This window comes from Branchiostoma belcheri, unplaced genomic scaffold (genome assembly GCF_001625305.1).
Source record: "Branchiostoma belcheri isolate BF01 breed outbred unplaced genomic scaffold, Haploidv18h27 scaffold12, whole genome shotgun sequence".
NCBI classification, from domain to species: domain Eukaryota; kingdom Metazoa; phylum Chordata; class Leptocardii; order Amphioxiformes; family Branchiostomatidae; genus Branchiostoma; species Branchiostoma belcheri.
In genome coordinates, this window is record NW_017802602.1 from 4236077 (window position 1) to 4252393 (window position 16317).

The following is a 16317-nucleotide window of genomic DNA, read 5'->3' on the forward strand; positions in this document are numbered from 1 at the left end:
TATCATATTTTGGAGTGTGAAACACAAGTACAGGTCACTCTGACTAGTGTGTATATCTATTGTACTGCTCGGTGCCAACCTCTTGTCTTGGCCTGCTGACTTTTGCGCACTATAATAATTGCAGAGTAGACTGGAGATTTGGGGGAACTGATAAACAAAAGAAGGGCTGACATTCTGATGTTGGTTATTTTTCTATTGTCCCAAAAATTGCCAAAGTGTCTTTTTAACTGTCATTGTGAGATTAAATCACATTCAATCATGTTTCTACTAAAATGACAGTTTACTAAAGAAAGACAGGTGGCCAGACTTACCCAGTCTTATGTCATAGATACCAGTCTAACGTTCTGACAAAAATTGTCAAATCAAGTTTATTATGTTAGTTTGTACATTTGTCATGTAAGAGAAGATGACACTTGCCTGTTGTAACTGTCGCAGTTTCCTTATCTCTTCATCATACCCCCTGGGATCTTCACTGTAAAACGTACTCACATACTGTAATCAACACAAGAAGAACCATTGACTAATAGTAATAGGAATCAAACTTACACATGTGTAGTTTCAATATTAATGATAACACTTGACGAGGAGTATTCAGCGGCTGTACTAGTACTCATTTGTATGATTCCATGACTCATAAACTAGAGTTACACAATCTCATACCTTCACCAAATGATGTTCACTCCTACGGATATATAAAGAAGGCTATGAAAGCACTTCCTCATAAACTATGTAATTGACTAAGTTATATTAATTTTAATGATGGTGAACTTTACATAACTTCCAAATGCCACAAGTATGGAATTATAATATATATATAAACAACATTTTCTCATTTATTAGGCAAATTACACTCACACATTCTCTCTCTCTCTCTCACACACACACACACACACACATACACTCACTCACTCACTCACTCACACACACTCAAACAAACACACACACACACACACTCTCTCTCTCTCACACACACTCACACACACAGTCACACACACAGGCACACACTCATGCATGCACGCACACACACACACACATACACACACGAACACACACACACGAACACACACACACACGAACACACTCACACACACACAGTGCACACACTCATGCATGCACGCACGCACGCACACACACTTACACACACACACACACACTGTCACACACACTCACGCACACACACACACTCACGCACAAACAAGCAAACGCCAGTGAAAAGTTTATAGTCAAAAGTAATTTAACCTAAGAAAAAAGGGCCTAATTTGCATAACTAATACGAAATTGCATCCTCTGATATGTTTAACTTCATTAAGGTGTACGCTAATTAGAGTATGCAAAATGTGTGTCTAAAGTGATTGTCTGAAGACATTTGCATACAAATAATCAATGATGAAAAATAAGTATCAAAATGGATGTGAATTTGAGTCATTTGTATGTCACCATTTTCTGACCATGTTTCAGGATCCTTCAGAGATGCTCATACCTTACCAATATGACAGGAAGATCCTATCAATAGTGCAAGATTTCTACCACATGTAATGTTACATGTACATTCAGTCAATAAAGGCTTTCTGGGTTCTCTTCAGATGTACTTTGATATGATTTGTTCATGTCGATACGTACTACTAGTAGACTGATCAACGTCCAACAGGGCTGGAAATATTGGGTGCATGTGCACTTTAGTGCACCCATATTTGGAGCTGTGCACCCATTTTTTTTCTGTGGGTGCACCAATGCACCCAAATATTTTTGTAGGTTTCGTAGGTATGTAAAGATGTTAAATGTGTAGTAGTTACAGCATATTCTTAACATCTGAGTGTCAGAAAAATAATATAATCATTGTTGATGTTATAGTGCTTTTCTTGAAAATTATGAAACATAACTATAGTTTTTGCTGACATTCTACTTATCTTATCTTACATGGTGAACCTAAAATATTTTTTGTGCACCCAATTTTTTAGGTTGGATGCACCAGTCAGTGCACCTTTCCCAAAAACAAATTTCGAGCCCTGTCCGTCCTGTGTGGACTACACTGACTTTACTACACGTTTAGGCATTAGTTTGAACCCTGTACATAGTACACTACTCCACATGACATGCATATTATACAGGGTTAGGTTTCATACATTTCAGAAAATTTTGAACAACTACGAACTTCCGGGATGAGAAGTATATGGTATGAACGCTCCTTCGCCTGTCCTGTGCCTCTCGGGAACAACACTCCTGAGGAACGAAGTTTTCAGGATAAAGTCTTACCTTTCTTATGACAGGGCCGAATTCGTCCTCTTCTGTAGGAGAAAATTTCAACTCCAGGCACAACATCGGCATCCGCGGAACTGCCTCCATCTTGGCTATTGTGATGACGTCATGGTCATCTGGAACAACGATTTGCTGTAAATATGGCGGATTACGACACGTCGCCGTATTGCGGCAGTGAAGGATTACGACATGTCTACGGCTATTAGGTCATGTTGATTTGATTACTAGTATATGGATGACATCCGCGCGCGCATGAATTTTCGGCCGTTTCCAAAAAAAAAAAAATTCAACCATACTGTAAATCGTACAAAACAGTTGCAAAATGAGCAAAAATATACCATAAGTTACAAAAAAAAAATTAGATAAAAACTATACCAATGTCGTAGAATGCCAAAATCAAACGAAAAAAGACGAAATTGTAAAGAAATGAACTTGAAGACTAGATAATTCGCCAAACCATATTCTGTGCCATTTGCTCAACCCTCATGACCACGTAGATTTCATAATGAAAAGAACTTTTTTTTTTGCAAAACTTTTTTTTATTCGCACGCTCGCATCAGTTTTGGGGCTCCCGGAAGATGTCATCCATATAATCAAATCAACATGGCCTTACTACTAATACTAGTACCAGTTTCCCATCCCCAGGATGCAATGCGAAAACAGGGGTCTAAACTCATTTGCATAGGACAGGAAGGCATGATCCTGGTGACGTTAAATAGTTTGTTTTTCAGTGTGTTTTGACCGTCCTGTCAATAACAGTGCTTGTCAGAAGCTTAAGGCTATGGACAGGAAAGACTCTATTATATATATCCGGACGATAATGCCAATAGTAGGACATTTTGTTATTGACAGGATCATCCTGTCAACAGTAGAATTTTAATTTTCCTCTACTTTTGCACGTCTCCTTTTCAGGGTCCAATCAGTTGTGATGAAATTAGCTCTTGTGCGATTATGTTAGCCTCCACCAGGCCTTTCTACGGGAATACGGATCGTAGAGTTCGGCAAAAAAGAGTATTAAAAATTGGCCAAGGGAGTCCGGCCGCGGGAGGTACTTTCTTTCCCTCCTAACTGCGCGGCCAGTCAAACCTGCAAGGCGGCCAAACTCCCCTGGCAATTATTCTCCTATGATATAGCCAGCGTGGTTAGTGGTAAAGACTACGATCATGTGCTCGGAAAGAAGTGACATGATGTAAGTTTGGAGCTTCCTGATTCGATTCGCAATTTGTGACGAGTGATTCTTAGTTTTGTGATGGTGTATCTGTGACGTACAGTTTAAGGTGAAATAAATAAATACATCAATACATTATGTAGCAATAACAGGTGCAGCAGGAGCGCTAGCTTGATGCCGTTGTTGGTGAGGGTCTGCCCGCCCTGTCCCACCGTACCGTTCCCAGCTTTCCTACGTGAACGCCTGTCTGCTGGAGGTTATGAGGATCCGGACCGTAGTACCATTTTCGCTTCCCCACACCACCACAGAGACGGACAAAGTGCGGGAATATGACATCCCTAAGGCCATGTTGATTTGATTATATGGATGACATCCTCTGGGAACCCCAAAACTGATGCGCGCGTGCGAATAAAAAAAAGTTTTGAAAAAAAAAAGTTGCTTTCACTATGAAATCTACGTGGTCATGAAGGTTGAACAAATGGCACAGAATATGTTATGGCGAATAATCTACTCTTCGAATTCATTTCTTTACATTTTTGTCTTTTTTCCTTTGATTTTGGCATTCTACGACATTGTATCGTTTCTAAATGTTTTCCTTGCAACTTATGGTATATTGTTGCTCATTTAGCAACTGTTTTGCACGATTTACAGTATGGTTGAAAACTTTTTTTTTTTGGAAACGACCGAAAATTCATGCGCGCGCGGATGTCATCCATATAATCAAATCAACATGGCCTAAGGGGAAACAGGTATCTCTACCCTTCATGAGGTCAAAATTCATTTTGTGACGTTGCAAAAGTGGTCCCCATATCATAATTAGTATCAAATGTGGCCATATGACTGATATTTATAGGTGACAATCCTTTTCAGCTAAAAGGAAATATTTACCGAACTGTTATGTTTACGGTGTGTGTTTGTGAGTGTTTGTACGTTTGTGTTGTGTCGTTTGGCTTGTCTTACTTTTTGTCGTTCTTTATTGACAGAACAAGTCAACACTTATCATCTGTGAAATTGTTAAAGGGGCATTATGTAACATTTTGCACAAAAATTGACATATCTTATTTAAAGAAATATCTTTGTAATTGCCATTTAGTTTTCAACATATTTGTGCAATTATTGTGCAACACATTTTTGACATTTCTAGTTGGTGCTAAAACAGCCCACACGAGGCGCACACAGTTTCTGGTGCCACCACAAACGCAACCAAACATGGCTGACATCCGTGTTTCAAACCTTTAAACACACTTAAGGCGTCATATTTTGGCACCTCAACTTCCTGAAAAACATGTATTTACAATCAAGTATAGGTCACTGAACTTAATTTGTAAAGAAAAAACATTTACAATGTACGTTTTGTATTGCACTAAAATTACATACTGTAGCTTTAATGTGAAATTTCCAGGCCGACATGCCGCTTGTCCTGGGGAGCAGCTGGCCAGGCTGGAACTTTTCCTGTTCTTCTCCACCCTGCTGCAGTCCTTCACATTCAACACGCCAGAGGGCGCCCCTACTCCAGCATGTACAGATAACGGCGTCATTGGTTCGAGTTTGACCCCGTTTGAGCTCTGTGCGACCTTGCGTTAGCTTTGGCTGAAGTCGCTTTAACAATATGAAAGAGAAAATGCCTTTGCTCGACAGTTTTATAATGTATGGAAACAGTTGATTTACCACAATTAAAAGACTATGATAGGACTACACATGTACATGTCACTCAAAAACTTTTGTCAGTGTCAGTCCACGATTTAAAATCTATTTGTTTTTATTTGTCATATACAATAAGGATTTTTTTTTCGTTTGTGAAATCATTTAAATCTTGTTTGCTGAGTGTACATGTCTGTTTGCTGAGTGTGAAATTTCTAACGACCTCTACGGGCCATGGCCGCAGGCAAAAATTATAGTCTATTTAGTCTATCGCCCTATATAATAATAATAACTTTATTGCACAACAGTTGTACATGGTACAAAGTATGGCAAAACGTATCTATAAACTTAACTATGGACTAAACTAACTAATACAGGAGTTTGTGGCTGATATAGGATGTGAATGAACTTTTACAATATTGGAGGAATTTCTTATGTCTAGACATTGTTTGATATACATTCCTATATCTACCATACATGGGTTATCACAGGTCATTATTATCTTAAATTTGCTACTTAAATCCATCGATGTAAATTCTGGTACATATGACGATAGTTTCGTATTTAATGAATTGCGTACATCAACATACTTAGGACATTCCATCAAAAAGTGATACCCATTCTCAACTAGTTCTGGGCAGAATGGACAAACCCTCTGGATTGCATCTCTACCCATAAAACCGTAATTGCACTGGTCTTCCGTTCAGTGAAACAGCGATGTACTATAAACTATTGACTGTTGAGTTGAGAACTTTGAACATGGAGGTCTATGGTTTGAACAATGAAACTTTGAACCGGAAGGTCGAGACAAGTTTAAATCTGTGCTGCGCAGAACGGATGCGCGTAGATATTCTTGACTGCGTCACTTGAAAATATGCTTTCTGTCGTCAGCCTGATAGCTGATTTCATCCGGGAGATCTTCTCTGGGCAGGCCGTGGAGCCTTTTGTAGTCTTATTTGTGGTCCTCATTCTAGCATGTTTCTTTTATTTGAAGTGCTGCAGAAACCAGACCGATACCCGGCAGGACGTGTGAATGTTCTCGGGCATCTCCTCGCCTTGGGCCGAGCGCCTCACCTCAAGCTGACGGCGTGGAGGCGGCAGTACGGGGACGTCTTCACCGTCAGGATGGGGATGGAAGATGTGGTGGTCAAAGACGCACTCGTGGACACATTTCTCCACGCGGAAAGGAACGTCACCAACAAGTCTCAGTATTTTCTGCCTTTTGAAGGAGGTAACTATTAGATATTAGCGGCCATTAGCCTGGTATCCAGTCTGATTCGTGGTCGGGGCCGAAAGAGCTCTGTCCCGCCCGTGTCACATAGGTTTCCAGGTGTGTATTTTACGAGAGATTGATTAGCCCTCCATTTGGGGGAAACCAAATCCCCAAGCATACTGTCTCTGATTAGCGTAACACCCCCACCGGGACGGCCTGTTGCATTGGGCGGGGGAAGCTTATATAATAGAGCCCCCGAAGACACAACCTGCCCGAACAACGGCCCTAATACCCGAAATCACGTAAGACTGGATACCAGGCTAGTCATGATCAGATATCAGAGATATCATTATTACAACCACAGTAATTATTACAAAATTTAAGTATTACAACTCTGCATTCTTTATTTCCAGGTCAACGTGTGTGTCTTGCGCAGCAGCTGGCCAGGCTGGAGCTTTTCCTGTTCTTCTCGACCCTGCTGCAGTCGTTCACCTTCAAGCTGCCAGAGGGCGCTCCTTCTCCAAACACATCATTGGTTCGAGTTTGATCCCGCATCCGTGCGATCCCGGGTTCTATGGCTAGATGTATGTGTGAGAAATGACGAGACTCGTCTGATTTTTCTAGTTATCATCTAGATGAAAGTTTGCAGAAAATGGTGCCTATATTATTGTCATTCCTTAATGGCACTTACATACAATATGTATAAGGAAAAATCTACATCCACTACATCCACATTCTAGCTACACGCTTAGTAATGGCAATCTTTAGCGAGAGCCCGCTACGTTGAAACATGTTGTCATAGGTTCACAATCACAGGACATAAAACCTATACTTATAGAAGAAATCGTAACTAGATGGTTCATGCATTTTGAGAACGTAACATCCAACAAGCCTCTACATGAAAGATGAAATTGGTTTAGTCTATATACATCCAACAAATATATACTAGTAGCGAGATATAAGTGTTTGGAGTCACTTCACATAAAAGTATATGGCATGCTAGTTCATTAAACCTTTATAATGTCAGATATATGGATCTTTCTTCGTTCGGCAACCGGACGTGCAAAGGTCACGCTATGAATGTGTGCGCTTTTCAGACAGAGCAAACATTACTGGAGTCTGTTCCATGCCCGTAGATAGGATTTTGAAGGAGGGGGGGAGGGGTTCTTCCCAGTAGCTCAAAATAAGATGTAAACCATATGTACGTTGTCAAGAAAAGTAGAAAAAAAAATCATTTTTGTTTAATGAGGATTGGGCAAAAGCAACTACGCCTTTAGAAGCCCTTCCTCAAGAACAAGTATAAACAAATATAAAATACTTTAAAAAGGCGCACAGGAACAGCGATACAGAGGAAATACAAGATGGATGAAGACGCATTTAATTACGAAAATCTTTTTGTACAAGAGATAGACGTATAATGTCGAACATATTGTAAAGTTTTGTGAATATAAAATTGAAGTGGATCCCCGCCCGTAAAGTAAAGCTCAGAATGATGAAGAACAGACTTCTGGAAACACGTACCCAGATCGCACGAAGTTTACGAAGTACACCATTTCGTCATCAGTGACGTCACGAGTCAGGCCGAAGATCGAAGAGGAAGAACTTCTCCTCGCCATGAGCGCAGCCAATGAAATGATCCCTACTGGAGTAAGACGGCCGATGCGTGAAGAAGACGTAGTACGTGTTAATTGTGTTCAAGCTCGGCATAAATGTCTGCTGTGAGAACGGTGGAGGCTACGAACACGGCGGTCTGTCACTACGGCATTCTTTCCCATTGTTAGGCGCGTTCTAAAAAGTATCGGGTTACAAGACGCTATTTTGGCCAGTTTTGGACTACCCGTTAAACATTTGAAAGTAAACAAATAGTATTTAAGGGTAAATTTCGTCAAATTAAAATGAAATTATCGTCTTTACATCCTTTGAATGTTGAATGCTTATGTTAAATTACTGATTTCTTTTAAATTTTGCTTCGAAAGACGATCATTTTCAGGTTTCTAAGCACAAGTCATGTCATGTTTTTAGGCAAACATCGTTTAAAAACCTGGCTTCGTATATTACCCTTAATCCCCAATTTCTATATTTTTCGACGACTAGGAATAAGATCAAAAATCGTGTTTTAGGGATTTTTTCAATTACCGACTTTAAGTATAGTTTTCGTTGACAAATTTTTCGCACTCAATTACTCATAATTCAAAATCAAGCGCTTTTTCCAAAAATCTCTAAAACACGATTGTCGGTAAAATTATTACAGTCATTTTGAGCCGTCAATAATGAGGTATGTTGGACTCTTCATGCTTCCAGCTTTAAACGAGTTTTGCAGACATGTCATCTTGCCCGAAAGTGGGGAGTGTGACATTCATACCAGCATGAAGAATCATTACAATATTCAATGTCACCCACCAGCACGACAGTAGCTTCGCTACATGTTTCATGTCCACAACAAAATGATAAGCGTATATGTACTGTCCAGGAAACGGTTTGTATTTGTGATATTGTGATTTGTTTCTGTTAGGAAGTACTCGTGTAGAAAGGGCTTGAAAACAAGGCTGACAGGAAGGCATATGCTGTATTCTCGAGATGTCATCATATAAGGCTGAAAGGTCACCATGTTAGTGAATGATTTCTGGAAACATTAGTTCACCACACGTGCACCGTCACGAGGTAGTCCACCTGTGGCCGATTGTAGAGTTTGGCAAAAGAGCCCAACCCGCCCCCTCCCTCTAACTACGCGGTCACATGAACTCTACGGTGGCTCATATACTTCCTTTGTCAATTCCATTCTCCCTATCAGGCTAAATTGTGCTGTTTTGTATGTGTCTAACCACACGGATCCCAAAACAGTACAATTTACCTAAATAGGAAAAATATTTGGCCAGAGGAGTTTTGCTATCATAGAGTCTACTTGAGGGGAGAAATATACATAGTATCCTCTTGTGAACTGAGTCTATCTCCTTGTCAATTGCTTCCCTTTTTGCTGAATTCTATAATTTGTACACCCGTAGGAAGGCCTGGTGAAGGCTAGTTCAGCACCAAGGAAAGGGACTGTCCTTACTACATAGTATAAGATAGATCGGGTTGTGTGCATTCACTTTGTTCGGATTTGGTTCGTGCGGTAGCCTCTGTTGTCATTTGCCCTATGTCCCTTTCACAGTCCGCTGTACCAAAGTCTACCGTGAACACAAACCACGGTGAGCGGGGAAGAGCCCAGTCCCATCGGGCGCCAGTGTAGCGACGCGGACTCCGAGGGTTCCTCAGATGACGAGCGGTGTCCCAGCCGGGACAGACCGCGTCACAAGAAGCTATTCTCACACCGCAAGACGTCTTCACGAGAAACGTCTTCGCCTTCTCTGGTGGTACAGCATCTACCCACACCCAGTCCCGTCAGGAGAGAAGACGGCGGTCTCCTCCTCACGGTGTGGTGAAACAGCGCCGCCTAGCGTTTTCTTCACATCCGACAGGCAAGGGAGAAGTCAGCGCCCTTCGCGCAGATCACACAGGGACAGTTACTACCGGTTCCCAAGATGTACAGGTAATTACCTACATGAAAAATGTGTGTGTGTGTGTGTGTGTGTGTGTGTGTGTGTGTGTGTGTGTGTGTGTGTGTGTGTGTGTGTGTGTGTGTGTGTGTGTGTGTGTGAGTGTGTGTGTGTGTGCGTGTGTGAGTGTGTGTAACATCTTGGTGTCATGTCTTAAATTGTAGAAAAGATGGCGGAAGTTGTACCGTAGCTGGTCTCCGCCCGCAGGTGTTTGGCACAGACGTTTAACACCTTGTAACAGAGTAACTTTATAAGCAGGAATGCCTTTGAAAGTGAAAAGCACAATTTAAACAAGTGTCCATGGGCGACAATTTTCCGTGAAGTTTTTTTTTTATTTTGTAAATACATGTACATGAGCCCAACAACACGATAATCTGAACAGAAGAACAAAGTCATCTTTTATAACAACAAATTTCATTTGCTACATATTATTTTTTTGACAATATATCGTAGTAGGTGCAAACCAGAAGTCACAATTCCAGCATATACTCGCAAACGATTATAGACAACAACCACCTAATATCTGCTTCCAGAACCTCGCCTACCACACAGGTACTTAAGCTACGGCCTGTTCCACGGTATTATAAAAATAGGGGTGTTTCCGAAAAATGCATTTACTTCAATATGAAAACTGCTACGGTAAAAAGAACACGCCACGAACATGCACACCACAGGGAAATACAACGGACACAACCATTTGTTTTAGCTGCGAGCACAATTAAAATCAGCCCCCATACTTAAAGAACAGCCGACGTACAGCTGTTTCTAATCAACGAACCAACGTGCGGATTTGCGATAAGGCCACACTGACTTAACTTTAAGGATGACATCCTCTGAAGACCCCCCAAACACGTGCGCGCGGGCGAATAAAAAAATTCCGGCCAAAAATAAACATGCTACTAAACCACAGGAATACAAAGCTGGTATTGTGAATTTCCAGCAGTACACAGCGACGCACACGACAAGCCTGCACATCCTGGTTTTTGCCGAATTTATCAATCGGCACTGTACGTATGTACTGAGTTCTTGAGTCGTGGAGCTAAGGTGCCATCGGTATCCAGGGTTATCACAGGCTCCGTATTGCCGCTAAGTACCATGGAATACCCAGGCCTAGAGCCAGGACAGACGAGATTCTTTTTAGAACAGGCGAAAATTAATGCGTGCGCGGATGTCATCCATAAAATCAAGTCAGTGTGGCCTAATAACATTTACCTCATCCAGGTGGTGAGACATCAGCAGAGCGAATCTAGGTAGTTATATGACACACATATAGGGAGTTAGCACTCACGTGATCATGACGTCAGAATTATCCGCCATGCTGACTGGTTAAATCGCCAGATAAATGTGGATTTCTTTATACAATAACAGTCACGCATTTTATTTCATTGTATTTGTATGTAGTACTCAGTTGTAGTTAGCCTTACGAAAGTCACTGTGCGTTTTGTTGTGTCACAATTGCTGAGAAATTTCTCCGGTATATTATCATATTCCGCGATACTGAATCATCTAGACCTTCAAAGGCTATTGATCCACATCTGTAAGATACTTAGACAGACATTTTAGACTCTTTTTAGGACTTTGGAGTCATACCAGCAGAACAAACAGCTGGATTCTTACACTTAGAACCGCCTGTTGGTAGAGTGAAGAGACCCACCATGTCAATTCATATTTTTTCTGAAAAAATCTGAGAACCCGCAAATTAAATTGGTGTGGCCACAGTGAAACCATAGCATCATATCCATAGCCAATCATGTAGATGATATTTTCTCCGCGGAATCTTACTAGCATTCTGCGTTGAGCTGTATCATCTCTAGACCTCCAAAAGTTGTTCATCTACATCTGTCAGACATTGATGCTTTTTTGGAGCAGTTTCTTTACACGCTAACAGCTTTTTGAACACCAGCAGTGCGTTTAAGACGCCCAGAACACAAAGGATTCTGCCGCTTAAAGCGGACTGTTGGTAGAGTGAAGCTGCCCACAGTAGAGTCGGGATGTGCGCCGCGAAGGTCCAGCGGAACGTCTGCAGGAAGGCGAGCTCGGTGCACGCCGTGGCCAGCACGCAGGCAGCGAGGAGAGCCAGGTGAAGCGGCGGCAGGACGGCCGGACCCAGCCCGAGGACCTGTGAGAGCAGCCCGATGGCCAGCTCAGCCGTCTGCACGTAGTTCCAGCTCAGCCTGAGTCAATCAAAAAATCAATGAATTTGCTTTTCCCTGTTGTTTTTGTCATGTATTTTGTCGCTGTATACCTGTATGTCTGGTGGTGAGGCTAAAATTAGCTACAGCTAGAGTACCTCACCACCATGCCCTGTATTACCCATGTCGAATTGCAAAAAAAAATTTTTTAATGAATGTATCCTGAACCGTGCCTGAACACGGCTCTGAATTGCGTGGACTATCCAAAATCGTGCCTGAGCAACGATCTGGATAAAGCATGATCTTGGATATAACAGACCTTTATTGTACATTTTTGCTCCACTAGAACAAGTACATACATGTATAAGATGTCCGACTTCCTCTTCCCCTCTTATACTGCATAGGTGTAGGATGAATCAAACCTGGTTAACCGAATTGCGAAAGATGTAAGGAAAATTTCTCTTGACCTTTCAAGGGAATTTACATATTTAATAGCTAAAGAAAGAATATAAGGAATAATTGACCTGAAGGCTGCGCAGTTCTCGACCATCAGCGCGAAACACACGCGGTGACGCCCGGACATCGGCACGGCTCGGCTCTCCCGCATGGAGTGGACCTGGAACAGCAGCGAGAACAGCAAGCCCTGGTTCAGCACCTGTATGGGAAACAGCACGCTCAAAGCAAGGAAGGTAAAATCAAGGCATGGAGGATATATTCACATCAGCAAGTAACCCCTATGCCATAAGGGGCCATCATCTCAAACAGGAATTGCCACTTACGGTGTCAGGAAAATATTCTTCAGTATTAGAGTTATTCGGAATGGAACAAGTTACCACAGGAGACGGTAAATCAGACGACAGTAAACAGATTCAAGAGCAGTATCGACGAATACATACGGAAGAAGATGACCAGAGGAGCTACTAATGGCTATCCGCCTTAAATTCAGGTAAATTCAAGTCAGGTTTTGACTGTAACATCCTGATCAAAACACGGCAAGCCCTGGTTCAACTTAACTGACACAAGAAAAGTACAGCGACTTTTATAAGGTCTATAACTAGAGATGTACAAACATACACTTGGGTTAAAAAGAATACCAAGTAATCTACACTACTGAATCTACTTAGGTCATAGGAAAATAGCTCGTCCGAACCGTTTGTATGCTTTTCTAGACGATGTGAACACCACCGGCGCCACCTGTCACCCTAACCTACTTCGACGTCACGGCTGATGTGCCATGAACAATAATACCATAACCTTTATGCAAATTTATGGAAAAACTGAAAAAGATGTGACATAATCTGACGACAATGGAAAATATTGAGAATGCTTTTGGAAATGTGGATACGGTGAAGTTATATGGATAATCTATAATCGCGAAAAAAGCTGAAAATTAATGGAGCGGAACGAGCTAGGGGCTTCGACTTCTCGGAAGTCCGCGGAGCCACTTTTAGCTAATTAGGATAAGGGACAGTGTAACATCTACGCGAGTCTTATATATCTCTATAAGAAAATTAACTGCCCTGTACCAAAACCAAAGAATCTTTATAGCGAGCACAGTCGCGTGTTTTTTTTTCTTATTCATCAAAACATGAAAACATAACAAGGACAGTGTGACGCTGCACTCAAGTTTTTAACTTATATTAACATCGCCACACAACAAAAAAGTACAATTAACATTTAAATACACAAATTTGACAGATCTGTGCGGCGTAGTCCCACCACCCCAAGACATTAAAAATGTTAATGATATTTGAATACTATTAATAAGATGACGTGGTAACTTCCTAGGAGGAGAATTTAGGCACATTAACACATACGTAGTATCTGGACTTCTATATCTGTTAGAAACAGTCGCGTGGTTGAGCGGGAAGAACACTGTGCGTCCCGAGAATCTAGTTGAAGAATCTGACGATAAAAATAGCATGTCAAAACTGACAAGGACTTGAGTTGAAAGAAATTACCTTGATGACGAGCACAGCCGCGCGGTTGAACGGGAAGTACGCTATGGGCCCGTCGGCCAGCTCGCTCAGACACAGCCCGGTGAGGAGCCGCCCCAGGTCCCGCCCGCTCCCGTCCCACAGGCCCCGCTGGGTCGCCTCGTACCAGTACAGCAGGGACACCACCCGCCACATCACGGACAGCACATGCGGGACACTGAGGAGGCCCAGGGTTAGCGCGACGTCGGACTCAGCAGACATCTGTGAAAAAATTCGGATCGAAGCGCTGTGTAAAATATAGGGCAATGGCGTGCACTTGCTCCACTGCTGCAGGTTTGGTCCAATTTTCCGCTCTCACAGCAAACAAAAAAATTGTTTATCTTTATATTCAACCTCATTGGCGGGACACTGCGTACGGCGCACGGGGCACTACCAATCAGCGCTCAGCATTTAGTGTGCCCACTACCAATCAGCGCTCAGCATTTAGTGTGTCCATGGCAACGATGGTTTATAGTGTAGAGACCGGTTTGACCACCGTACGTGTGTCCTAGTATGAAAAGTAGTATTCAGCGTTGCCTATGACGATAAATGCCAGTTAAGTTCTGATGATAATGAGGTGGGATTTGCCTCCCAATACCGTGACCTACATACAGTTAATTAACACCATTATGTGTTAAAAATAGAGGAAAATGTCCCGTGTTTGAGGAGAGACACACCTTAAGCATGTTAAAGATTCTACCACACTTATCGACAAGAGTACTAGTAGGGGTCCGTAACGTCCCTTCCGATCCAGTTAGCCTCCGTAGCAGGCTTATAAAACTGGGGGTTTGGTGGTCTTCGGCTGTTTTCTGATTAACCTTAGTTAGCCTCTGTAGCAGGCTTATAAAACTGGGGGTTTGGTGGTCTTCGGCTGTTTTCTGATTAACCTAGTTACCCTCTGTAGCAGGCTTATAGAACTGGGGTTTGGTGGTCTTCAGCTGTTTTCTGATTAGCCTAGTTCAGAAAACGGGGGTAATTCAACCAGGCCGGCTATGTTGTCTATGTTGCAATCAGAAAATAGCACATAAAAGCTCCCAAAGACCATGAAGACCCCCAAAATCCCCAGTTTTTGGCATGCTATGGAGGCTACCTTCCAGTGTGAGTGGTTCAAACCGTACAGTCCGATCTAACCTTCTATATATTGATTGCGTATTCTGTGTATTTTTATACTTGTTGTCATTGACTATGTAAATTTTGATGTTGTATATGTGTTTTTGTATGGGGGAGGGCAACTTGTAAAGGTGTTTATGCACCTATTTTGCCCTCCCTTTCAGTTTGTGAAAAATTAAAATAAACAAATAAACAAATACGCAGCTTGTACTTCGTTCTGGTACAAGGGTGGATCTGGAGTTAAGGCGACAGGGTTAATGTATATTCTTTACGGACGTGTAAATGCAGGTGTCAATTATCAAGACGCTAGAGGAAAGCGGTTTTGCCTATGTTTGGCATTCGTCCTTGTCTTCTACCTTCAATTTGCCCCAAATTATATCTTCCATCAACCAACGTCTTAAGGACATGTATCTCCAATCTTTTATATCAGAAATGCGGAACAACAACAAATTACGGACATACAGATTATTAAAAAATACTTACCACGAGGAAAATTACCTGAAAATTACAAACATTCGACACAGAACAGCCTTCACAAAACTCCGGATAAGTTCACACAAACTCCACATAGAAAAAGGCAGACACAACCGCATTCCTCTAGAGCAAAGGATTTGCCAATTTTGCGATTTAAATAAGATTGAGGATGAGTATCATTTCGTAGTCAATTGTACGTTATATAGTAATGAGAGAGATTACCTATATTCTTATATAATAGATAAGTTCCCCAGCTTTGCACATTTAAATGAATCAGAAAAATTCCTATTTGTTATGAAACTTGACAAACCATGTATCACTAATTCTATATGCTCGTACATCTATAACTGTGTCAAGAAGCGAGAAGAAGTCGAAAAATGTAAATAGTAGATCACATTAGTATGTATAGTTTAAGTATCATTGCTGAATCCATTTCCTTGTCTATCCATGACCTGTACTTAGCTTGTTAGAGCACAAACGTACAATAAAGGTCTTTCATTCATTCATTCATTATCAACCTGTGAATATTGTAACATGTTATTCAGTCATATCACCTACACGTCCGTGTGAGTAAGGCCATGTTGATTTGATTATATGAATGACATTCGCGCGCGCATGAATTTTCGGCCGTTTCCAAAAAAAAGTTTTCAACCATACTTGAATCATACAAAACGGTTGCAAAATGAGCAAATATATACCGTAAGTTGAAAAAAAAACATTGAAAAACGATACCAATGCCGTAGAATACCAAAATCAAACGATAATGTAAAGAAATGAATTTGAAGACTAGATTATTCGCATGTATGGCAGG

The 16317-nt window shown here is 41.5% G+C and overlaps 2 protein-coding genes across 2 annotated transcripts in view; both read right to left on the reverse strand.

The window, feature by feature from the left end:
• Positions 1-2377, reverse strand: part of LOC109462770 (tyrosine-protein phosphatase non-receptor type 23-like) — a 31899-nt gene extending 29522 nt beyond the window's left edge. Inside the window, exons 1-2 of the mRNA XM_019759362.1 lie at positions 2254-2377; positions 418-492 (exon numbers count right to left, since the gene is read on the reverse strand). Coding sequence (XP_019614921.1) covers positions 418-492; positions 2254-2343 — 165 coding nt within the window. The 5' untranslated portion in view covers positions 2344-2377. The remainder of the gene's footprint in view (positions 1-417; positions 493-2253) is intronic.
• Positions 2378-11624: 9247 nt separating this feature from the next.
• LOC109462705 lies at positions 11625-14144 on the reverse strand. Its single transcript, XM_019759263.1, has 3 exons — positions 13908-14144; positions 12471-12601; positions 11625-11988 (listed from the first exon to the last, which is right to left on the reverse strand). The coding sequence occupies exons 1-3, from the start codon at positions 14142-14144 to the stop codon at positions 11625-11627; spliced, it is 732 nt and encodes a 243-aa protein (XP_019614822.1).
• Between the last annotated feature and the right edge of the window lie 2173 nt (positions 14145-16317).

Excerpts from the sequence above, each read along its gene's own strand:
- LOC109462705 (XM_019759263.1), bottom strand. The coding sequence starts at position 14,144 with ATGTCTGCTGAGTCCGACGTCGCGCTAACCCTGGGCCTCCTCAGTGTC. Across the intron at positions 12,602-13,907 it reads CGGCTGTGCTCGTCATCAAG|GTGCTGAACCAGGGCTTGCT; the intron begins GTAATTTCTTTC and ends TTTCCCATACAG. Across the intron at positions 11,989-12,470 it reads GAGAACTGCGCAGCCTTCAG|GCTGAGCTGGAACTACGTGC; the intron begins GTCAATTATTCC and ends TGATTGACTCAG.